Source organism: Scyliorhinus torazame, chromosome 14 (assembly GCF_047496885.1).
Source record: "Scyliorhinus torazame isolate Kashiwa2021f chromosome 14, sScyTor2.1, whole genome shotgun sequence".
In the NCBI taxonomy this organism is placed as follows: domain Eukaryota; kingdom Metazoa; phylum Chordata; class Chondrichthyes; order Carcharhiniformes; family Scyliorhinidae; genus Scyliorhinus; species Scyliorhinus torazame.
Genome location: NC_092720.1, coordinates 164,063,633 through 164,089,091, shown reverse-complemented (window position 1 = coordinate 164,089,091; position 25,459 = coordinate 164,063,633). Strand labels below are relative to the sequence as shown.

Below are 25,459 nucleotides of genomic sequence, written 5' to 3'. Positions count from 1 at the left end.
CAAACTTAACATCACAAATATTTAATCACATAACTTATTACATCATACAAATAGTTTCCTTAGTTCACATTTATACATTTCATAATACATAATTACAATGATTTAACCAAAACAAAGACAAAAACTTTAACAATATTATTAGACTTGATCTGTCTGGGCGGAGTCTGCATGTTCTCCCCGTGTCTGCATGGGTTCCTCCGGGTGCTCAGGTTTCCTTCCACAAGTTCCGAAAGTCGTGCTTGTTAGGTGAATTAGACATTCTGAATTCTCCTTCAATGTACCCAAACAGGTGCCGTAGTGTGGCGACTGGGGGATTTTCACAGTTACTTCATTGCAGTGTTAATGTAAGCCTTCTTGTGACTAATAAAGATTATTATTACATATTACTCTTGCTTTGTTTTTTCTTTGAATTTTTGTGATAATAATCGCTTATTGTCACAAGTAGGCTTCAATAAAGTTACTGTGAAAAGCCCCTAGTCGCCACATTCCGGCGCCTGTTCGGGGAGGCCGGTACAGGAATTGAACAAGCGCTGCTGGTTTTGTTCGTCATTACAAGCCAGCTATTTAGCCCACTGTGCTAAACCAGCCACTTGTTGCTTGTCCCAGTTGTAGCCATGTAAAATGGCTGCGTTCCGATTAATCTGGCCAAAACCCAGTTTAAAATGGCTAACCCGAAAGACTGCTCGGAAAAGCAGCCAAGAAGACACAAGCAGGCAGCTGCAGACAGGTTTGCATATTCAGCTCTGGGAACGTAGCCCAGATCGATACTCAGGGCTATCAACAGCCCACCAACCCAAGTATCCGCAGTTTCATTCAGGACTTCTAGGAAGTGTAGAAGATTGTAGTTTAGTCGGGCAGTATGGTCGGCACGGGCTTGGAGGGCCGAAGGGCCTGTTCCTGTGCTGTACATTTCTTTGTTCTTTGTTCTTTGACTGTTTACACCTAATCTACTCAGATATCCACAGCTAAATCGGCTATCCCCGGGAACAATTGCAACATATTAGCAATTGAATACCGGGCCAGACCTGTCGCGCCTGCAGTGGCCGAAACAAAGACAGGTGAGCAACTAACCCCCCATCGAGGAATCGCCTCACCATTGGACACATCAACCCCAGAGACTGGGGACAGAATCCAATCACTTGGGACTCAGGGTCAAGGGCCGCCCCGGGAGGCGGGAAGCCCCTGGGCCCTATGAAAGTAAAGGTCCAAGTTCAGATCGCTCTCTCTCATCTTCACCTGCTCGAGACCTTCGCAAGACCAGCCACCGGCAGCAGTAAGTTGAATCCAATGATCGCTACCCAGTAGAGACACCTAGCCACCGACCTGTAGCAGCCTTTTGAATCCCGTGGGCCAGATTTGATTGGACAAGCCATTCATTTCCCTGACCTGGTGGGCTCTTCCTAAGCTAAGTATTGGCCAGTAGTGATAGGTTTATTATATAGAAAGTAGTATTAGGGTATTAATATTCTTGTTGTATATAATAAATGACCGTTGTTTTAATCCTTACTAAGCGGTGTGCTGTGTTATTAATCATAACCTGAACTTGAACCACGTGGCGGTATCATAAAGATACCTGGCGACTCATGAGCAAAGGTGGCCTAAACAGAGCAAATAGACTAAGGTTAAAACGAGCAACATAATTGGCGACTCCGCCGGGACCCGACTTAGAAGTGGAAAACCACGCCGGGAGAACCCCAACATTTTGAATTAGAATCCAATCGGAAACAAAACAAAACAAAAAAACCACAAGTGTTCAAGCGGTTCTGGTTAATAATTCACAATTCGGAAGTGTGTATATGCATGCGTAACTAACAGGGTTATAAGGCAAAACTGATAGCTTTTTTGTTGCGTCAAAACTATCGGCAGTTGGTATTTCGGAAATTAGCGCAAGCCGTACCCGCATCTACCACACCACCTTGGCCCCCTGTTCCAAATTCGAACGTACCGAGCAGATACGAGAGCCAAGCAGGCAATGCAAGCGATGCAGCGCCTCATGTACCCCGAAGATTTTGCTGTCGCACCAGTCGGAGCGGGACAGTGTCCCGTTTGGGAGGTGGAAATCCGCAAAATTCTGCAGGGCAAAGGATGGCCCATGTAGAAGGATTCCTGCAATAACGACTCAGGTCCTGGAAGTATAGGGCATACTTGGTGGAAGAACCTGAGTCAGATTCACAGAAAGAGTTTAGCAAAAGCACGCAAGCCGATGGCAATTGTGTCCTGTCTGGCACAATTGCGAGGCACAGAGGAGGTCGTCAGGACGCTCCGCAAGGAAATAGAAGGCATACATCGGATAAGTAAAACCGATATATGCGAACTTGAGAAAGAGAACCAGGAATTGAAGGGGAAATTAGCAGCAAAGGACCAAGAGGTGGCTGACGCCAAACGGGGTCACCAATCTTGTCTGGCACACTTGAGTAGTTTCCAGTCACAGTATGAGAAGGCTTATCAGGACGTGCAGCGTGCAGTCCTGGTAAAGAAAGAAACAGAAAACCAGTTAGAGAAGCTCCAGAAACAGTGCAGTGATCTCAAGGCAGCCTTGAGAGCGCTCCACGCCACAACAACGGAACAAAGGCAGAGTACTTTAGACCATGCAAAGTGCCGAAAGCAGGTTGCAGACTTGAAAGCACTGCTTTCTGTCCAAAAGGGATTTCAAGAAACCTTTGGGGAAAGTTTAGAACAGGAAGACGGCCCTGATTGGGAAGAATTGCAAGAGACAGCGCAGTGATATGTTCAGGGAGCATGTGCGCAAGGAAAACCCCAAAGGAGGAAAGCACCCCACCCCCCACACAACAGATAATACAGGCTCCCATGAACCCTGTAACAACCCACCGCACCGCCACAGCAGACGAGGCGGAGTTCTTATATTCCAACCCCCTCACAGTGACCCAATTAAGGGACGCGTGTGCCAAAATCACACCGTTCCTCCCCGCTTCAGACTCCCACCATTTCTTCGCCACCGTCAAACACCAGGCGACCATGTACGGCCTGGATGAGAAAGAGCAGGTAAAGCTCACGGTCCTCAGCTTAGACCCCTCGGTCGCAGCAGCCCTTCCCGACCCACAGAATGTAGGGGGAGGCACCCTTGCAGAAATGCATACCGCGATGCTGGATGCGATCGGGTACAACCGGGGCGACCCCGTAGACGGTCTAAATAAATGCAGACAGAAAAAGTCTGAACACCCCACAGCGTTCGCAGGACGCTTGTGGATTCACTTTGAAGCCGTTTTCGGCAACGTAGATCGCGCCCACTTGTCCCCAGACAATATGGCCAAGTGGACCCGCACCCTTATCTCCCATGCCACGGAAGCAGGACAGAATGCCTGTAGCAATTATGACCCCTCGGAGGAGGCTCATACTGAGAAGTGGGTAGTCAAGAGATTGTCCCGCGTTTGGGAACAAGCGGCTCACGGTAAAGCAGCCACTAGAACACCTGAGGAAAACCAAGCCGCCGCAGATGTGCAGGCAGTAAGAACCACTCTGCACAACCCCGCCTGGGTAAACGAGGGAAAGAGCCCCCCAGCCAAACCGCAAGAGTGCTACAATTGCGGACAATTGGGGCATTTTGCTAGAGAATGCAATGGCCCTAAGAAACCACAGAGTGCCCAACCGACAGGCACTCTCGATAAGAAAAAGGCAGAGCCCGTAGCGACCGAGAACTGAGGTGTCCACATGATGATTTAAAGAAGACACTTGGTGAAAAGTGTTGTCCTTTCTGATGGAGCCTGCAGAATGTTTTTATGTTGTTTGTCTGTTTGTTAAATGTTTTATGTTGTCTGTCTGTTTGTTAAATGTTATTCGTCCGACTTCCGGTTGCGGCGATGCCCAGCTAAGCCGCACGTTTCGGCGGCTCCAGCTCAAACGGACTTTCGGGCTCTTTTAAGAGCCCCAATGGGGAATTTTTTCGGGACGAAACCCGGTGTGGGGTGAGTTAATAGGGAGTCCTCCCCAACGAAAGAGAAAAATATCGACGACGGCGGCTACATCGCGAAGAATCCTCGAAGATAGGGACAGGAGGAAAAAAGAAGCAAGATGGCGGCGGAGAAAGCCCAGGCGACATGGGGGCCCGATCAAGACGAATTCTTAAGAAGGTGTGTGGAGCTACTTAAGAAGGAGGTGCTGACCCCGATGCTACAGGCAATTGAGGGGCTTAAGGAGGCACAAAGGACCCAGGAGACAGAGCTCCGCGTGGTGGAGCAGAAGGTGACGGATAATGAAGACGAGATCCTGGGCCTGGCGGTCAAAACACAGACGCACGAGGCGCTCCACAAAAAGTGCATTGAAAGGATTGAGGCCCTAGAAAACAGAGCACGAAGGAAGAACATTCGGATCCTGGGTCTCCCTGAGGGAGTGGAAGGAGCGGACTGCGGGGCTTACGTGAGCACGATGCTAAGCTCGCTGATGGGAGCTGAGGCCCCTTCGGGCCCCTTAGAAGTGGAGGGGGCTCATCGGGTCCCTGCGAGGAGACCAAAGGCGGGAGAACCACCTAGGGCGACAATCGTGCGATTTCACCGCTTTAATGATAGAGAAGTGGTTCTGAGATGGGCCAAAAAGGTACGGAGTAGTAGATGGGAGAATGCGGTGGTACGGGTGTACCAGGGTTGGAGTGCGGAGGTGGCGAGAAGGAGGGCGAGTTTTAATCGAGCCAAGGAGGTGTTACACAAGACGGTGAAGTTTGGGATGCTGCAGCCGGCGCGACTATGGGTCACGTACCAGGAGAGACATCACTACTTCGAAACGGCGGAAGAAGCATGGACCTTTATTAAAGACGAGAAACTGGATCGGAACTGAGGGACTGATATTAGAGGGAAATGTCACTGTCGATGTATATAGAGATGTAAATTGGGAAGGTGGGGGGACACTAAGAAATGTGGGCGCCGGTGGGGGGAAAGAAGAGACATAGGCGGAGGATGAGGAATGGGAGTGGGGCGGGAGAGGGAGCTGCGCCACAAGGGGCGAGACAGCTACAGAGAATATGGAGCCTACTGTCCTTGTTCCCGCGCCAGAAAGGTGATGGCGGGAAGATAGGCGCAAGGTAGATGGGAGTTCCCCACACGGGGGGGGTCAAGGAGTGAGCGGGAGAAGCCGGGGTCAGTTGAAGTCAGCAGACTTGCGGAAGTAATATGGGGGGAACAATCACGCTAGATGGGGATCTAGCGGTGGGGGGGGAGGATAACTGGGTTGCTGCTGCAGAAATCAAAGAGGAACTGTCTAAAGAAAGGGTGGTCGGGGCTGGAATGCGCCACCTGGGGAACGAGTGGGAGTGTGGAATCGGGACGTGGGACTGGCCTAGAGAGGGTGATGGCTAGTCGACACGGGAAGGGGGCAGGTAGCCCCCCAGTGCGGCTGATCACGTGGAACGTGAGAGGCCTAAATGGACCGATTAAAAGGGCCCGAGTGTTCACGCACTTGAAAGGACTGAGGGCAGACATGGCTATGCTCCAGGAGACGCACCTAAAGGTGGCGGACCAAGTTAGGTTAAGGAAAGGATGGGTGGGACAGGTGTTCCATTCAGGGCTGGATGCAAAGAATAGAGGGGTGGCCATACTGGTGGGGAAACGGGTATCATTCGAAGCAAGGAGCATTGTAGCAGATAGTGGAGGCAGATATGTGATGGTGAGTGGCAGGCTGGAGGGAATGGAGGTCGTGTTGGTTAACGTATATGCCCCGAATTGGGATGATGCGGGATTCATGAAGCGGATGCTGTGACGTATACCGGACCTGTAGGTAGGAAACTTGATAATGGGGGGAGACTTCAACACCGTGCTGGACCCAGGGTTAGATAGATCCAGATCTAAGACCGGAAGAAGGCCGGCAGCGGCCAAGGTGCTTAAAGGGTTTATGGACCAAATGGGGGGAGTGGATCCATGGCGATTTGTTAGACCGAAGGCCAGGGAGTTCTCCTTCTTCTCCCATGTCCATAAGGTGTACTCCTGGATAGATTTTTTTTGTTTTGGGAAGGTCGTTGGATCTCGAGGGTGGAAGAAACTGAGTATTCAGCCATAGCTATCTCGGATCATGCCCCACATTGGGGTGGACCTGGAACTAGGAGAGGAGAGGGAGCAGCGTGCATTCTGGCGATTAGATGTGGGATTGTTGGCGGATGAGGGAGTCTGTGGAAGGGTGCGGGGATGTATCGAGAGATACCTGGAGGCCAATGACGACGGGGAGGTCCGAGTGGGAGTGGTATGGGAAGCACTAAAGGCGGTGGTCAGAGGAGAGCTGATCTCCATCAGGGCCCACAAAGGGAAAACAGAGGCCAAGGAAAGGGAAAGATTACTGGGGGAGATCTTAAGGGTGGACAAAGAATATGCGGAGACCCCGGAGGAGGGACTGTACAGGGAGAGACGACGACTCCAGACGGAGTTCGACCTTCTGACCACCAGGAGGGCGGAGGTGCTGTGGAGGAAGGCACAGGGGATGAGATATGAATATGGGGAAAAGGCTAGTCGCCTGTTGGCCCATCAGCTGCGAAAGAGGACAGCGGCGAGGGAGATAGGGGGAATTAGAGACGAAAAGGGAGCTACGGTGCGGAGAGCAGGGAAGATAAACGAGGTGTTTAAGACCTTTTACGAAAGACTTTATAGGTCCCAACCCCCAGAGGGAAAAGAGGAGATGCGGCAGTTTTTGGACCAATTAGGGTTCCCGAGGGTGGAGGAGCAGGAGGTGGAGGGCCTGGGGGCACCAATTGGGGTGGACGAGATCACCAAGGGGCTGGGGAACATGCAGGCAGGGAAGGCCCCAGGACCAGATGGGTTCCCGGTGGAATTTTACAGAAAATATGTGGACTTGCTGGCCCCGCTGTTGGTGAGGACTTTTAACGAGGCCAGGGAAGGGGGGACTCTACCCCCGACAATGTCGGAGGCGACGATATCACTAATTTTGAAGCGGGATAAAGATCCGCTGCAGTGCGGGTCCTATAGGCCTATTTCACTACTAAATGTGGACGCCAAATTGCTAGCAAAGGTGCTGGCATCGAGGATAGAGGACTGTGTCCCGGGGGTGGTGCACGAAGACCAGACAGGATTCGTAAAGGGGAGACAACTAAATGTCAACGTGCGACGGCTATTAGGGGTGATAATGATGCCCCCAGTAGAGGGGGAGGCAGAGATAGTGGCGGCAATGGATGCAGAGAAGGCATTTGATAGGGTGGAGTGGGAGTATCTATGGGAGGTGCTGAGGAGGTTCGGGTTCGGGGACGGGTTTGTTAGCTGGGTCAAACTCCTCTATGGGGCCCCAACGGCAAGTGTGGTCACGAGTCGGCAAAGATCGGAGTATTTCCGACTATACAGGGGAACAAGACAGGGATGCCCGCAAACTCCATTACTGTTCGCGTTGGCAATTGAACCACTGGCCATGGCGCTGAGAGACTCCAGGAAATGGAGAGGGGTGATTAGAGGGGGAGAAGAACACCGAGTGTCACTCTACGCGGATGACCTACTGTTGTATGTGACGGACCCAATGGGGGGGATGACAGAGGTCATGCAGATATTGAGGGAGTTCGGAGATTTCTCGGGATATAGGCTCAACATGGGGAAGAGTGAACTTTTCGTGATACACCCTGGGGACCAGAGTAGAGGGATAGATGGCCTGCCTTTAAGGAAAGTGGAAAGAAACTTTCGATACCTGGGGATTCAGATAGCCAGGAGCTGGGGAACCTTGCACAGACTTAATCTGACACGACTGGTGGAACAAATGGAAGAGGACTTCAAGAGGTGGGACATGCAGCCACTGTCACTGGCGGGCAGAGTGCAGGCAATTAAGATGATGGTCCTCCCGAGGTTCCTATTTGTATTCCAATGTCTCCCTATACTGATCACTAAGGCCTTCTTTAAAAAAATAGACAGGAGCATCACGAGCTTCGTGTGGGCAGGGAAAGTTCCGAGGGTAAGGAGGTGGTTCTTACAACGTAGCAGAGACAGAGGGGGACTGGTGCTGCCGAATTTGGGCGACTACTACTGGGCCGCCAATGTGGCGATGATCCGTAAATGGATGATAGAGGGAGAGGGAGCGGCGTGGAAAAGACTAGAGAGAAAGTCCTGTAAAGGGACGAGTCTAAAGGCGCTGGTGACGGCGCCACTACCGTTCTCACCAAAACAATTTACCACGAACCCAGTGGTGGCGGCAACATTAAATATCTGGGGGCAATGGAGGCGACAGAGAGGTGTGCTGGGAGCCCTGGTGGGGTCCCCAATTAGGAACAACCATAGGTTTGCCCCAGGGAGGATGGATGGAGGATTCCAGAGCTGGCACCAGTTGGGAATTAGGAGGGTGGGAGATTTATTTATAGACGGGACGTTTGCGAGCTTGGGAGCGTTGGATGAAAAGTATAAGCTGCCCCGGGGAAATTTCTTTAGGTATATGCAGGTGAGGGCGTTCACAAGACAACAGGTGAGGGAATTCCCATTGCTCCCGACACAGGGGATCCAGGATAGAATGCTCTCGGGGGTGTGGGTCGGGGAGGGAAGGTGTCAGAGATATACCGAGAGATGAGAGAAGAGGGGGAGGAGCTGGTGGGCGAACTGGAGGGAGGGGAGGGAGGGGGAGGGGAAAGTTTCATTTTATGTTAATTGGTTAGTTTACCATGTTAGTTAGGTACTCTTTATTAGATTGTAGTTATCATGTTACTTGTACTGTTAAATTTTCTTTATGTTTGATGTGTAAGGGGAAAAAATTGTGAATGAAAAATTTCAATAAAATATATTTTTAAAAAAAAATGTTATTCGTCCTACAGGAGAATTTTCTCACCGCCCCACACCCATTCACCTGAACTTTTTAACTTTTCCCACTGACACCCACCGTGGCCACACGCCCATTCTGCCGAAACCTCTGAGGCCTTGCCTCAGAGGCCCACCAGACCAGACGCCCGATCGTAGCTGCTCTTCTGATTGGATGGTATAATCAGAACAGTAACCCCACCATGATGACTACATTCTTGTCCGTTCTTTGGTCGCTCAGGCAGTGGAGAAACGGCGTGAGACCCGCCCTGCCTGGGGACCCCCCCGTTGGTCAAAAACGCTCGGGTAGGGAAGATACGGTATTGGTAGCCGTCCTACCCGGGGACTCCACCCAAATCGTACCCGTCGCGGCCCACACACACCTCATTCGAACTTTACTTTCAAAAAAACGTTTTATTTTATTTAGGCAACCTTTGGGTTGCTGCCACATGCTATTTACATCCTAGAGCATTTGGATGATAAAGTTAGCACTGGTCCACCATTGGGAAGTGTGCCGTGTCCAACCATTTGTTCTGGAAAAAAAATGGGGGGGGGGGGGGGGGAAGAGTCACATTCTGTGACCAATTATAAGGGTTTAATTGGCCCCAAGAAGGACAGACACACTAACACACCAGATATTAAACCGAAGTATTTACACACACTACGCTTGTCTTACAGAACTCCAGAAGCTCCAAGTCCGGAGAAAACCAGCAAACAGGAAAAGGAAAAGAAAGAAGACAGCCATGAGGACTCCTTTCTTCGTGCTCAACATATTTATGATGGACTTTTTGTTGCGCGGGAACGAGGACCCCATTACTCCAAACCCCCCTGCTGTTAACGCTTCACTGCCCCGTAGTACCGAGGGCCCAGTCACCAGCCACGCTGCATTATCCTGGTGTGCCAAGTTCATAACTTGGTACTCCCTATCATACATCATTGAGGCACTGTTGGCATTGGCTATACTCAGTTGTGCAGTACAGACCATGCGCCTCCGCAAGTGGAAAAGGAGAGCGTACCGCGCTCGAACCCCGGTCTATCGGATCCAATCCCCGATATTCGGCTACAACCAGACCCCAGACCCCCGCCATATATAATAATAAAACATGCACTGGCGGTTTTTCCTGTAAATAAAAAGAGAATGTGTGGAAATGTATGATCCTGAGCTTGACTGCCAAGCCAGGAAAGAATATATTATATGTTGTAATTGTCATTGTACAGAGAGATAAGACTGTTAAGTTTGAAGAATTGTTTAGGTAAAATTAGAGGTTCCCAGTTTATTTTTTCCCAGACACATGCCTCTGCCTGACATCGCGCCCTCAAGAATTGTTTAGATAAATTTTTGTGCATAGCTAGGGTCAGAGTAGTGGCCATGTGGGAGGTGCCCCCCCGCCCCCCCCCCACTCGGGAAACGAAGAGGACAAAATTTATGTGATCCTTCACGCTTCGCGTTAGGATCACAAGGCGGGAATGTAGCCATGTAAAATGGCTGCGTTCCGATTAATCTGGCCAAAACCCAGTTTAAAATGGCTAACCCGAAAGACTGCTGGGAAAAGCAGCCAAGAAGACACAAGCAGGCAGCTGCAGACAGGTTTGCATATTCAGCTCTGGGAACGTAGCCCAGATCGATACTCAGGGCTATCAACAGCCCATCAACCCAAGTATCCGCAGTTTCATTCAGGACTGTTTACACCTAATCTACTCAGACATCCACAGCTAAATCGGCTATCCCCGGGAACAATTGCAACATATTAGCAATTGAATACCGGGCCAGACCTGTCGCCGCCTGCAGTGGCCGAAACAAAGACAGGTGAGCGACCAACCTCCGATCGAGGAATCGCCTCACCATTGGACACATCGACCCCAGAGACTGGGGACAGAATCCAATCACCTGGGACTCAGGGTCAAGGGCCGCCCCGGGAGGCGGGAAGCCCCTGGGCCCTATAAAAGTAAAGGTCCAAGTTCAGATCGCTCTCTCTCATCTTCACCTGCTCGAGACCTTCGCAAGACCAGCCACCAGCAGCAGTAAGTTGAATCCAATGATCGCTACCCGGTAGAGACACCTAGCCACCGACCTGTAGCAGCCTTTTGAATCCCGCGGGCCAGATTTGATTGGATAAGCCATTCGTTTCCCTGACCTGGTGGGCTCTTCCTAAGCTAAGTATTGGCCAGTAATGATAGGTTTATTATATAGAAAGTAGTATTAGGGTATTAATATTCTTGTTGTATATAATAAATGACCGTTGTTTTAATCCTTACTAAGCGGTGTGCTGTGTTATTAATCATAACCTGAACTTGAACCACGTGGCGGTATCATAAAGATACCTGGCGACTCATGAGCAAAGGTGACCATAAACAGAGCAAATAGACTAAGGTTAAAACGAGCAACACAGTCCCATTTCAAACAAGTTCTTTTCAATTCCATTTGAGCAATGTCAATAACTTCCTTTCTCTGAAGTTTCATAATTCATTCTAATCTTTGAACTTTTTTGCACAATTTCTGAATGAGCTCAGTCCAGTTCCCAGGAGATTTCGATTGGTCTTTTGCAAACTGTTCACTTTCCTTTCTCCCAACTGCGACTACTTGTGTAGTAACACCAACCAGCCTTTTTAAATCAGTGTCTTTGGTCATTGGCTCAGAAAGATCACTTTGCAATTTCAATACTTCTGGTTGACAATTTGTAATTTCAATTTTTCAGGTGCTTCAGTTGCCTTTTTCATTGTCCATTATTGACTTTGATGTAGTCAATATATTAATGATTACTTGCGTCAATTCTTTGCTCAGCTCTATCACTATTCAGCAATGAATTTTTAGTCACAGGAACAACCATACCATACCACACCATCCAACTTTTTCTTTTCCTTCATTTTGTTTTAAAGTTCAAAAATCTCCTTGTTCCTCTCACGATAAAGTTTTAACAGTTCATTAGTTTTGCCTTTTAACTCTGGATTCAACCAATTATTCTGATGTATCAGAACCTCCTTTTCTTGTTCAAGGTATTTTCCATGATACTTCATAAATACTTCTGATGCTTGAAGCTCACCAGATTTTAACTGAAGGTCAACCATTGTTAAGTTTGCTTTTATAAGTTTATCCTTCGGGTAGTTCAACTCCTAAGTCAAATGTTCCACTTTTCATGACTGATTTTCAATTATTCTCATCCGTTTTCTTTTTTTATTCACAATCTCCACTTTCATATGTGACAGCTGATTTTCTATGTTAAGCAGGTTTTTCTTCATTGCTTATTATCTGCAATAAGTGTCTAATTTTTCCCCATATAGTTTTCAAAATTATAAGCTCATCGTGATCAACTGTCTGTTGCAATGCAGTTATCACATGACTCTCCCAAGCCAAATTGTTACCTCAGATGAAATCTATTCCTCCAATTTGTAATTTAGAAATATTTCCCACTGTAATAATTCAATTTACAAAATTACTTCTTAAAGATTAAATTAACTTTAAACAAAGAGGTTCATCGCTTCTATTAATATCTCTTACCAATACTTTTTCCTTCGTAAAAACTCAAATACAGATTGTATCATCAGCTACCATAAATGATTGATCTGTTCGTATATCTCCCAAAATTTTAATTTGCTTACTTATTTGTTAGACGAGTACGGAAAACACTTCTCCCTTTGAAACAAAACATTCAGAGCATCCAAAGCCTGACTTCCTTAATCAGTATGTAAATAATTCTCTGAACTATCTTGAAATATTACCCCCCTTTCTCATTGATTCTGCAGGACCACACTACAATCTGAGACAGAATCTGCCTCATTACATTCATAGTTTCATTGCTTCTTTGCAGAAGCTGACAAAGAACCTCATTCTGCTGCTGAAGAATTTTATTGTTTCTTTGTAGATGATGTTGAAGAATCTCATTGTTTCTTTGTAGATTCTGGCTAACATCCGTCTTAAATTCAGTCAAAACTTTCTGAAGTAAGTTAGAAGTGGCCTGAAAGCTCTCTGTACTTTGAACCTGTTCCAGACGAAAGCACTCAATAAGTTTCAGATCATCTTCATTTTCTTCACCAGCAGCATGGGCCTGATGTTGTCCGTCTGCTTGTGGAGATGGCGGAGCTTCTGCTCCCAAAGCCGCAGGTTCCTCACCTCCAGAAGGTTCTGAGTGCCCTTCCTCCGCCACAGCAGCCAGAGCATCACAGGCTTCCTCCTTCACACAAACCATAATATTTAACTTGAACTCACCAACACTACCCTCCAAATCAGACATCTTTTGTTCCTGACACTCCTCTCCGTCCTCCGCTGTAGCTGCCACGCCACATTGCTGTGAGGTATTCACCTCCCTCCCTTCCTCATCAGCCCTTTCAGGAATCTCACATGCTGCTGCCAACTCTCCTCTATCACCATCTGATGTGTCCATGGACAGCTGTGTATCTGTCGGAGGAAGAAAATCACAATTATTATCTTTTTTCACATAAATTAATTCTCCTCCTGATGGTTTAAACACTCAGCTGCTGACATCACCTTTGCTCATCCCCATATCTGATCCGCCATTGGTTATCGTGGGGTTGGAGAGGCCAAGCAGCTTCTTCGTGAACTCCTCCTGTCCCGTCAGCTCCTGGATGTATGGAACTTGCCCTCCAGTCACTGAGTGCTCCTGCGTGTTATGGGTCAGCTTTACCTAAAAGAAGAAAAAGAAATTATGGTCCAGAGTTTGCTGTACTGTCTTGTGACACATTTTCCACGTGCTGGTTTTCAGCCTGCACCCAGGGAAACTTCTGATTAGAAAACAATCTTACAACAAAGTCAGAGCCATTGCCAAGGCAACTGCATTTTACAAAACCTCATAAAACTTGTGAAAATCTTATGGTCTTTCTGTATTTTCAACTCAAAAACTACAATTTAAAATTTGAAAAATTAACATACATATATATTTAACATTCAGATATTGTCCTCTTGTACATCGCAGGGTGAATTGTGCATCAGCAGCAGCTTCTATACAGATTGATGTCTTCTTCTGATGATGTTTGGAGATCTGGTCAAAGGTTAAATTCACCTTGAAACAAATGGACTGATGGTGGGAGAGGTTGGAAACAGACACTGCTGAGACAGACAGTGCCCTTGTGTGAGCATTGGAGGATAAACAACACAGACAGCTCTCAGTGTAAGGGAAGCAGGTGAGCCACAGTATGAATGCACTAGTGTTTGTGGAGGTCTGATGACCATGAGAATGATTTGTCGCACACCTCGCATATGAATGGCTTTTCACCAGTGCGTGCAGATGGTTGTGTGGTAGTTTGTGTAGAGGTATTACAGTACCTGGTAATGCTTGAACACCATTGGTAGATATTGTATGTTTCCTATTGGTCAAGCTGTATGGTAGCTCTGCCTGCAAGGCGGGGTATAAGAGCCCGTGCCGCCCCAGCAGCCTTTCTGTACCTGAGCTGCTGGGGGGAAACATCTAGCTTATTAAAGCCTTCAGTTGGACTACAACCTCGCTTTAGTAGTCATTGATCGTGTATCAATTTAATAAGCTAGATTTAAAAGGAAGGAGCTCCGCATCAAGCAGGAGTGTCTGCAACTCAGCCCCCATGCGGCAAACTCAGCAGGAACCTTCAAGCACTGGCTGGCGTGTTTTAACTGATATCTCGGAATGGCCGAAAACACACCCATGGGAGAACATAAATTGCAAGTCCTGCAAGGGTGAGCCCAGAAATTTACACCCTCATTGAGGACGCGGACGACTTCGATGCAGCAATGGAACTGCTAAAAGGACATTATATTCGCTTGGTAAACCAGGTCTACGCCTGACATCTGCTAGCGACGAGGCGACAAATCCTTGGGGACTCGCTAGAAGAATTCTACTGTGCGCTCCTGGTGTTGGGGAGAAACTGCAGCTGCCCGCAAGTTTCTGCAAGGGACCACACAGAACTTTTGATCCGGGACGCTTTCGTTGTAGGTATGCTGTCCTCCCAAATCCGCCAGTGATTGCTGGAGAAAGACACCCGAGGCCTCAAGGAGGCACGGGCCCTTGCCAGCTCCCTGGATGTGGCCTCCCGAAACGCCCGCGCTTACATCCCCGACCGCGCGGCAGCCCCCTGGGCAGCGTGGAACCCCCCCGCGGCCGACCCTGAGACATTGCCCATCCCCCCACAAGCTTGTGCTGCAAAACGGCCTGGCAACCCCGGGGGGCCCCGCTGCTATTTTTGCGGGCAGGCCAAGCACCCCCGGCAGCGCTATCCGGCCCGCGCATCCACCGGCAAGGGATGCGGTAAAAAGGGCCACTTCGTGGCGGTATGCCAGGCCCGGGCGGTCGCTGCGTTCTCCGGTGGCGAATGCGGACCGCCACTAAAATCCTCTCCACGGTCCCCGTGCGGCCAGCGGGTGCCGCCATCTTCCTCCTCCAGGGCCACGTGCTGCCTGCGGGCGCCGCCATCTTGTCCCGCGGAGGCCACGGGTGATGGATGGGCGCCGCCATTTTGTGCACCCCCAGCCATGTGCAACCAATGGGCGCCGCCATCTTGGATGGACTCCCAGGACCCCAGCTCGGCTGACCACATAGCGCCCGAAGAGAACATTCAACTGCTGCCGCGATTAGCGTCGGTGACCCTGGACCAGTCCCAGCCTCGAACACTCTCAACTGCAACAACAACGGTACTAATCAACAGGCACGAGACGTCCTGCTTAATCGACTCTGGGAGCACGGACAGCTTCATACACCCCGACACGGTAAGGCGCTGTTCTCTCCTCGTCCACCCTGTTAATCAAAAAATCTCCCTGGCCTCCGGTTCCCACTCAGTAGAGATAAAGGGGTTTTGTGTAGCAAACCTCACGGTCCTGGGAAGGGAGTTTAAAAATTACCGGCTCTACGTCCTTCCCCACCTCTGCGCGGCCACACTCCTAGGGTTAGACTTCCAGTGCAACCTCCAAAGTCTAACTTTCAAATTCAGCAGCCTCACGACCCTCAAGGTCGATCCGCCTTCCCTGTTTGCGAACCTCACCCCGGATTGCAAACCCGTCGCCACCAGGAGCAGACGGTACAGTGCCCAGGATCGGATCTTTATTAGGTCAGAGGTCCAATGGCTACTGAGGGGAGGAGTCATTGAAGCTAGCAACAGTCCCTGGAGAGCTCAAGTAGTGGTGGTAAAGACCAGGGAGAAGCATAGGATGGTCATCGACTACAGTCAGACCATCAACAGGTTTACGCAGCTGGACGCGTACCCTCTCACCCGCATATCTGACCTGGTAAACAGGAGCGCGCATTACAAGGTCTTCTCCACGGTGGATCTTAAGTCCGCCAACCACCAGCTCCCCATCCACACTAGTGACCGAAAGTACACTGCCTTCGAGGCAGATGGGCAGCTCTACCACTTCTTAAGGGTTCCCTTCGGTGTCACTAACGGGGTCTTGGTCTTCCAGCGCGAGATAGACCGGTACGGTTTATGGGCAACATTCCCGTATCTCGATAATGTCACCATCTGCGGCCACGACCAGGAGGACCATGACACCAACCTCCGAAAATTCCTCCAGACCGCAAAGATCCTTAACCTTACGTATAACAAGGATAAATGCGTGTTTAGCACCGACCGCCTAGCCATCCTCAGCTACGTAGTGCGAAATGGAGTTATAGGCCCCGACCCTGAACGCATGCGCCCCCTTATGGAATTCCCCCTCCCTCACTGCTCCAAGGCCCTGAAGCGCTGCCTAGGGTTTTTCTCTTACTATGCCCAGTGGGTCCCCAACTATGCGGACAAGGCCCGTCCCCTGATCCAATCCACAGATTTTCCCCCTGTCGATAGAGGCCCGCCAGTCCTTCAGTCGCATCAAAGCAGACATTGCAAAGGCCACGATGCACGCCATCGACGAGTCCCTCCCCTTCCAGGTCGAGAGCGACGCGTCTGACGTAGCTCGGACGGCCACCATCAACCAAGCGGGCAGACCCGTGGCCTTCTTCTCACTTACCCTCCATGCTTCCGAAATCCGCCACTCCTCAGTCGAAAAGGAGGCCAGGCCATAGTAGAAGCTGTGCGACATTGGAGGCAGGAGATTCACACTCCTCACTGACCAACGGTCGGTCGCCTTCATGTTCGATAATGCACAGCGGGGCAAGATAAAAAACGATAAGATCTTGCGGTGGAGGATCAAACTCTCCACCTATAACTACGAGATCTTGTATAATCCCGGGAAGCTAAACGAGCCTCCTGATGCCCTGTCCCGCGGCACATGTGCCAACGCATAAGTGGACCGCCTCCGAGCCCTCCACGAGGACCTCTGCCACGCGGGGGTCACTCGCTTCTTCCACTTTATCAAGACCCGCAACCTGCCCTACTCCAACGAGGAGGTCAGGACAGTCACCAGGGATTGCCAAATATGCACGGAGTGCAAACCGCACTTCGACAGGCCAGAGAAAGCGCACCTGATAAAGGCTTCCTGTCCCTTTGAACGCCTCAGTATGGACTTCAAAGGCCCCCTCCCCTCCACCGATGGCAACACGTACTTCCTGAACGTGATTGACGAGTACTCCCGGTTCCCATTCGCCATCCCCTGCCCCGACATGACTGCAATCACTGTCATCAAGGCACTCCATAGCATCTTTACGCTGTTCGGGTTCCCCACGTACATACATAGTGATAGAGGGTCCTCCTTTATGAGCGACGAACTGCGTCAATTCCTGCTCAGCAAGGGCATCGCCTCGAGCAGGACGACCAGTTACAACCCCCAGGGTAACGGACAGGGAGAGAGGGAGAACAGAACGGTCTGGAAGACCGTCCTACTGGCCCTACGGTCCAGGAATCTCCCAGTCTCCCGCTGGCAGGAAGTCCTCCCGGATGCTCTCCACTCCATCTGGTCACTGCTTTGTACCACAACCAACCAAACACCTCACGAACGTCTAATCTTCCCCAGGATGTCCTCCTCTGGTACCTCGCTCCCAACCTGGCTGGCAGCTCCCGGACCCATCCTGCTCCGAAAACACGTGCGGGCACACAAGTCGGACCCGTTGGTCGAGAGGGTCCATCTTCTCCACGCTAACCCCCAGTACCCCAATGGACGGCAAGATCCGGTCTCCCTACGAGACCTGGCGTCGCCGGATCCCCACGCACACCCCAACCACCAGTCCACCCTCCCTCCCACCGGTGCACCTTACAGCCGCCCCCTTCCCAGGAGGATCGGTTCTTCCGCCCTTCCGCCCCCCCCCCCACCCCGCCCACCGACGCACCCCGCAGACGCTCCCTTCCCAGGTCAACCGGCTTCCCCACCAGCGCCGTCTAGGGATGTTGAAGCTGCCACAGAGATCGAGGCCATGCTCCCGGAGTCACAGACGCCCGAGCCTCCACCTGTGTCACCACCAGAGCTTCGACGATCACAGAGGACGACCAGGGCCCCCGATCGACTGATTGCTTTGTTTTAAAGTGTATATAGTTAATTGTGAAATTGTAAACAGTTACGACAATAAGACAAAACGCTGTACTGAGGTATTACGGTACCTCCATAACTATAACTTCTACCACGTTACCATGTTGTAATATCAAGCCACCACCCCCGCTGGACTATATTTTTAACAGGGGTGTGAATGCGGTAGTCTGTGTAGAGGTATTACGGTACCTGGTAATGCTGGAACACCATTGGTAGATATTGTATGTTTCCTATTGGTCAAGCAGTATGGTAGCTCCGCCCTGCAAGGCGGGGTATAAGAGCCTGTGCCGCCCCAGCAGCCTTCTTTCTGTACCTGATCTGCTGGGAGAAACATCTAGCTTATTAAAGCCTTCAGTTGGACTACAACCTCGCTTTAGTAGTCATTGATCGTGTATCAGGTTGATTAGTCCAAGAATGATTTGTTACATACCAGACATGTGAATGGTTTGTCTCCTGTGTTGCTGTGTGCAGAGGGAAAGTGACTCAGGAAATGTTTTGTCACACACCGTGCATGTGAATATGTCAGTGTACACAACAAGCCAATGAGTCAGAGAATAAATTGTCATACCTTGCATGGGAACAGTTTCGCCCCAGTGTGAACGCGTTGGTGATTACGGAGGGTCGATGACAACGCAAATGATTTGTCACACATCTCACATGTGAAGGGTTTCTCCCCTGTGTGACTTCTCCGATGTGATAGAAGATGAGAGGATTGGTTGAAAGCTCTCTTACAAAAATCACATTTGAAGGGTTTCTCTCCTGTGTGAGTGCGTAGGTGCTGACGGAGGTTCGATGATTCCGAGAATGATTTGTCACACACCTCACATATGAAGGGTTTCTCGCCGGTGTGAATCCTCTGGTGCGATAGGAGATGGGAATTTCGGTTGAAAGTCATATCACAGACGTCACACTTGAAATGTTTCTCTTGCTCCCCAGTGTGACGACGTTTGTGTTCACGCAGGCTCGATGACCACGCGAAGGATTTGTCACACACCTCACATGTGAAAGGTTTCTCCCCTGTGTGACTCCTCTGGTGTGATACAAGATGGGAATTATGGTTGAAAGTCATCTTACAAACATCACATCTGAAGGGTCTCTCCCCTGTGTGAAGACGTTTGTGTTCACTGAGGCTTGATGACCATGAGAATGATTTGTCACACACCTCACACGTGAAGGGTTTCTCACCAGTATGCATACGTTGGTGTTTACGGAGAGTTGATGACGATGAGAATGATTTGTCACATATTTTGCACGTGAATGGTTTCTTTCCTGTGTGAAGGTGCTCGTGTTGACGGAGGGTCGAAGACGCTGAGGAAGACTTGTCGCACATCCCACAGTTAATGGATTTCCTCCCTGTGTGATTGCATTGGTGTTGACGGAGGGCCAATGGCCCCGAGAATGATTTGTCGCACATCTTGCTCCTGATGGCCTACTTCTGCAGTGTAGGGATTCTATGGCTCTATGAAGAGTTCCTCCCACTGTGTGAATCATCTGGTGCCTCAGGAGCTTCGTAGAATTCACAAATCCTTCATCATAAATATCACAACTGAATCGTTACCCTTCTTCATAGCTGCCCTTGCGCTAACAGTAGGTGTAACAAATGTACTTTCGAAGATCTTATGAACCTGTGAAACCTTCCTCATACACCTCACACTGGAACAGACTTCCACTGTGAGGAATGAGTCAGAGGTTCATGAGGCTCGATGAATGATTGAAGCTCCTCGACCACACTTGGAGTCCACTCACACTTCTTCCCAGCCTCACCCTGAACGATCATCCACAGCTGAACCTTCGGAAAGGTTGGTTCAGATCTGACGATATGTCGAAGCCCTACTGATTTCTAGATGATGGTTTCAGGCACAATCTTCTCTGAGTTGAGCAAGGCTGTGAAGTGACTGAATGTCTTCCCACAGTTGTGCAGCTGTTCCTCGGATGATGGTCAGGATCTATCTGTGGTGTCTATCCTCTCTGTATTCTCTGGTGTCGTACAGTACAATCCTTCTGTAAAACAGAAAAAGGAAACATGATTTCTTCAACTCCTCTCCCTCTTTGCTGGGTGGGGATCAGATATAAAAGGCTGGATTCTCCCTAGCCCAACGCCGAAGTCATGATCAGCGATCAGGCGGAGAATGGATGCCGACTGCAGAATCGGGGCCGGCACCAATTTGACGTGGGTCTGCCATGCTCCGCCCCCTCCAAAACGCCATCATCATGATACACACTGCGCACCATTTCAATGGTGTTGGCGTGTCATTGGCTGGCCCACCGCGACGCTCCGCCCCCGATGGGCCGAATTCCCGACGGCGCAGGTCATGTGTGGCCCGCGCCGGTCAGAAGCCCCGGACAGTGTCCGGCGCCGCCACATTCGGCTGGGATCCGTGCCGCTGACTGGGGGAGGTTTCTGCAAGGGTTGGAGGGGGTGGCCAGGAAGTGGGCTGTGGGGTCGCAGTTGGCGGGTTGGGTACGTGCACAGCCGATGCCATGTTGTACGACATGACCGGTGCAGGTGTCAGCCGTGCGCATGTGCGGCCCGGGACCTGGCCATTTTCGGTGCAGTCCATTGGAGTTTCACTCAGCACCAGTCCGAGCCCCTCACCAGTACCAGAATTGGTGAGGGTTTTGAACTGATTTTTTGGTTGTGAAAGTCCGCACATGCTCCTCTGGCGTCAACACCTAGTCTCCCAAATGGAGAATCCAGCCCAAGATCTTTCATTCTCATCACTTGTCTGTCACACGTCCTCTGTTTCCGGTAGGGACACTGGATCGTGTCATGTGAGAGTACCTTTAAGAAATGGGTGTTTATCAAATAGCTGTAGTGGATGTACCTTTAAGAATTGGGTGTTTATCAAATAGCTTCAGTGATGTCAGAGTGTGGGTGGAGCTGGGCTGTCTGTCGGTTTTTACTTTCGTTTTTGAGCTGGCAGCTACAGTGTGTGTTTAGGTTCATTTTCAGAGTTGGAGCTGCATCCAGCCAAACAAAGTGTAATTTTGATCTCTTTCTTCATGTAAAGAATATCTTCAGATCACTTGCTAATTTAAAAGTGATAACTGCTCTCGTTAGAGAATTTAAACCTGATGTCTTTATTAAAGAAGGTATTTGTCTTATGGATGTTGCTAGGAAAGATTAAGGGTTACTTATAGAGGACTGTATTCTTTGGGGGGAGTATTTGAGTTGATAGTTGCTAAGATGTTTACTGTGTGTTTATAAAAATGTTAACTGGATTCATATAATAAACATTGTTTTGTTTTTAAAAGTACTTTATATCTCTGTTGCATCACACCTGCTGAGTAGGCCCTTGTGTTCCCCGTATCCAAAATCTATTAAAAGTTGTGGGTCAGGTGAACTCCATGATACACTTTGGGGTTCTCTAAACCCTGGCCCATAATAATAACGACAGCACTGGTGAAAATTATCAAATCCAAGCCCTGGCTTTTGGGAATGGCCGAGGCCTGCAAATAAATGTTTTTAAGAAGACAGTAAAATACATTTGAATACATATGTAGAATTACACCTCACCGTCTCATATTCAGCAATGGCCCATTAACAAAACTCAGCCTGTAAATCAGAAGGGAAATGCTTCCAATAAACACCCTCACTCTCCAACACACAGCCAATCACACAGCTCAGCACAAAGCACCGAGTAAACAGGTCTCTGAGCTGGATCTTGTCACACAGCATAAGGGGCATTTGCACACCTGATTGCCCACAGGATAGTCAGACTGCCTGAACATTAGTGTGGATATTGTGCAATGTAATTCTTCTAAATTCTGCTCCTTCACTCACCATCTCCTGACTTGGTTTGGAGTCCCTACAGGAAGTGAAGCAGCTGTGGTAGAGGAAGAGGAGAGAATGGGCAGAGTGGGTGGGCTCTCTGATTGACGTCTCTCACAGCCAATCCAAATATTTCTGCAGGAACAGGAGTTTCCTGAAGTTTGGGAAACTGACCGGGGAAAACGGAGAAGACTTTGAGCAGCAGCTCAGGTGGGGATTTAAACTTGTCATTGTCCCATCTGAATAGAATTGGGGCTGTTTAGCACACTGGGCTAAATCACTGGCTTTGAAAGCAGACCAAGGCAGGCCAGCAGCACGGTTCAATTCCCGCAACAGCCTCCCCGAACAGGTGCTGGAATGTGGCGACTAGGGGCTTTTCACAGTAACTTCATTTGACGCCTACTTATGACAATAAGTGATTTTCATTCATTTCATTTCATAAAACCTCACTTATTGCAGCTGCTGTCTCAGTTCCCCTGGTAAATGTCTGACAGAGATTTCTAGTGTGGGAACAGCATCCTTCATCCTCGGAGGCTTTCAAACCGACAACATCAGTGTGCGATATGTGGTCTCGGATGTGTTTGACAGCAGATCAGAAGAGTATAACCCACAGCATCCTGGGCAGCAATGGCGTAGAGTGGTGGGATCACCACATGCACAGGAGAGAGAGAGAGAGCTCCAGAGATGGGAGATTGACCCAATGTTCGGGAATTGTCTCCTATACTGGGAGGAGAGCGGTGACTCAGGGATTGTGCTGGGGCTTATTGTGTGAGTAGATACTCCAGGGTTTGATATCTTACAGCCCTGCCAAGCCCTGGGGATGTGTGCTCTGGAGGTTCAGTTTTCCTAAGCTTCAATTTCTGAACCTCATTCAGCCCTTCTAGTTGTTTTCCAGGATGTCCTGGTCCATTCACCTCTCCAGACAGTTGGAGCTGAACACCCAAAAACCCTGAGTATAATTTGAAGAGACACCTCAAACAGGCGCAATTGGCAGAAACTCACCACTGTCATTATTCCCACCTGGGACCGTGGCAGTTTCTGTGGTTGGTACCAGTTTTTTGGGTAATATTTAATAAACCTGTGTTAAAGATCACAAAAGTTTAATTTATACTTATATTGAAAATTTCTGATACTATCAATTCCAATCGGCTTACTCTGACAAAACCAACACAAACCACTGTAAACTCTCGACCACAACCTCTGCGCTTGTGGTTGTTACATATTTGTCAAGGAGTTTCGTAAGAACATAAGAACTAGGAGCAGAAGTAGGCAATTCAGCCCTTCAAGCCCGCTTCGCCATTCAATACGATCATGGCTGATCTCCTCTTGGCTTCCATTCCACTTACATAGAATCATAGAATATGCAGCACGGAGCCAGGCCCTTCGGCCTAAACTGATCTGTACCAACCAAAAGCCCATCTAAGCAAACCCCATTTGCCTGCATTTGGTCCATATCCCTCTAAACCCTTCCTATCCATGTATCTGTCCAAATGCCTTTTAAATGTTGTCAATGTCCCTGCCTCACTTCTCTGGCAGCTCATTCCACGTACGTATCACCCTCTGTGTAAAAAGGTTTCTCCTCAGATTCCTGTTAATTCTTTCTCCTCTTAACTTAAACCTATGCCCTCCAGTTCTTGATTCCCAACCCTGGAAAAAAGACTGAGCGCATTCACCCTAACCATGCCTCTCATGATCTTATACACCTCTATAAGATCACCCCTCAGTCTCCAACGCTCCAAAGAAAAAGGTCCTCGCCTGTCTCCCTATATCTCCCTATAACTCAGTCCCTTGAGACCTGGCAACATCCTTGTAAATCTCTAATGCACTCTCTCCAGTTTAATAACATCTTTCCTCTATCAAGGCAACCAAAACTGAACACAATACTCCAGATACAGCCTCACTAACATCCTGTACAACTGCAACATAACTTCCCAACCTCTATACTCAATTCTCTGATGAAGACCAGCATGCCAAAAGCCTGCTTCACTACCCTATCTCCCTGATACTCCACCTTTAGAGAACCGTGCACCTGAACCCCAAGGTCCCTCTGTTCCACGGTACACCGTAAGGTCCTACCATTTACCGTGAAGTCCTACCTTGGTTTGAATTTCCAAAATGCAACACCTCACACTTATCTGTATTGAACTCCATTTGCCATTTCTCGGCCCACTTCCCCAGCTGATCAAGATCCTGTTGCAATTTTTGATAACTTTTCTCACTGTCTAAAATATCACCTATTATAGTGCTATCCGTAACTGCAAACTTACTGATCATGCCTTGTACATTCTCATCCAAATCATTGATCTAGATAACAAACAGCAATGGGCCCAACACTGGCCCCTGAGTCACACCACTAGTCACAGGCTTCCAGTCCGGCAAGCATCCTTCCACCCTTATCCTCTGCTTCCTACTATCAAGCCAATTGCATATCCAATTTGCCAGCTCTACCTGGATTCCATGTGATCTGACCTTCCAGAGCAGCCTACCATGTGGAACTTTATGAAAGGCCTTACTGATGTCCATATAGACGATGTCTACCGGCCTGTCCTCATCAACCTTCCTGGTCGCTTCCTTCCCATTCTCCATAACTCTTCAACCCATTACTAATTAAAAATCTGTCTATGTCCTCCATAAATCTACTCATAGTCCCAGCATCCACCCATTCTGGGACAGTGAATTCCACAAATTCACAACCCTTTAAGAGAAGTAATTTCTCCTCATCTCTGTTTTAACACTGCTACTCTTAATCCTAAAACTATGATCTCTCGTTCTAGATTGCCCCACAAGACGAAGCATCCTCTCTATGTCTCCTTTGTCGATACCTTTTATCATCCTGTTTACCTCAATTAGATCAATTCTTCTAAATTCAGGTGGCACGGTGGCACAGTGGTTAGCAATGCTGTCAGGGGACAGCATGATGGCACAGTGGTTAGCACTGCTGCCTTACAGTGCCGAGGACCCGGGATCAAACTGAAATGAAATGAAAATCGCTTATTGTCACAAGTAGGCTTCAAACAAAGTTACTGTGAAAAGCCCCTAGTCGCCACATTCCGGCGCCTGTTCGGGGAGGCTGGTACGGGAATTGAACCGTGCTACTGGCCTGCCTTGGTCTGCTTTAAAATCCAGCGATTTAGCTCAGTGTGCTAAACCAGCTAAACTGAGCCAAGCACAGGAGGACGTCATCTTGCCAACCAGAAAAAGACCCATTTATCCCAACTCTCTGCCTTCTGCCGGTTAGCCAGTCTGCTATCCAAGCTGATAACTTACCTAATACCATGTGATCTAACCCTGTGTATTAACCTTTTGAGCTGTACCTTATCAATTGCCTTCTGGAAGTTCACCCATACTGCATCTAGAGAATCCCCATTGTCCATTTGGCTTGTTACATCTTCAAAGAACTTTAGCAAATTAGTCAAACCTGATTAACATTCATAAAACTATGCCAACTTTGATGGATTGCCTTTCTAAATGTCCTCTTATTACTTCAAAAATAATGGATTCTAACAATCTCCCAACGGCAGATATGAAACTAATTGGTCTATAATTTCCTGCTTTCTGCTTCACTCTCTTTTTGAATTAGGGGTTACATTTGATTTGATT

General features: G+C 48.9%; 1 protein-coding gene across 1 annotated transcript in view; it reads right to left on the bottom strand.

The window, feature by feature from the left end:
• The window catches only part of LOC140389070 (uncharacterized), a 108,321-nt gene extending 86,297 nt beyond the window's left edge, over positions 1-22,024 (bottom strand). Inside the window, exons 1-4 of the mRNA XM_072473230.1 lie at positions 21,605-22,024; positions 18,656-20,088; positions 13,198-13,354; positions 12,432-13,107 (exon numbers count right to left, since the gene is read on the bottom strand). Of these exons, the coding sequence (XP_072329331.1) occupies positions 12,432-13,107; positions 13,198-13,354; positions 18,656-19,501 (1,679 nt within the window). The 5' untranslated portion in view covers positions 19,502-20,088; positions 21,605-22,024. The remainder of the gene's footprint in view (positions 1-12,431; positions 13,108-13,197; positions 13,355-18,655; positions 20,089-21,604) is intronic.
• Between the last annotated feature and the right edge of the window lie 3,435 nt (positions 22,025-25,459).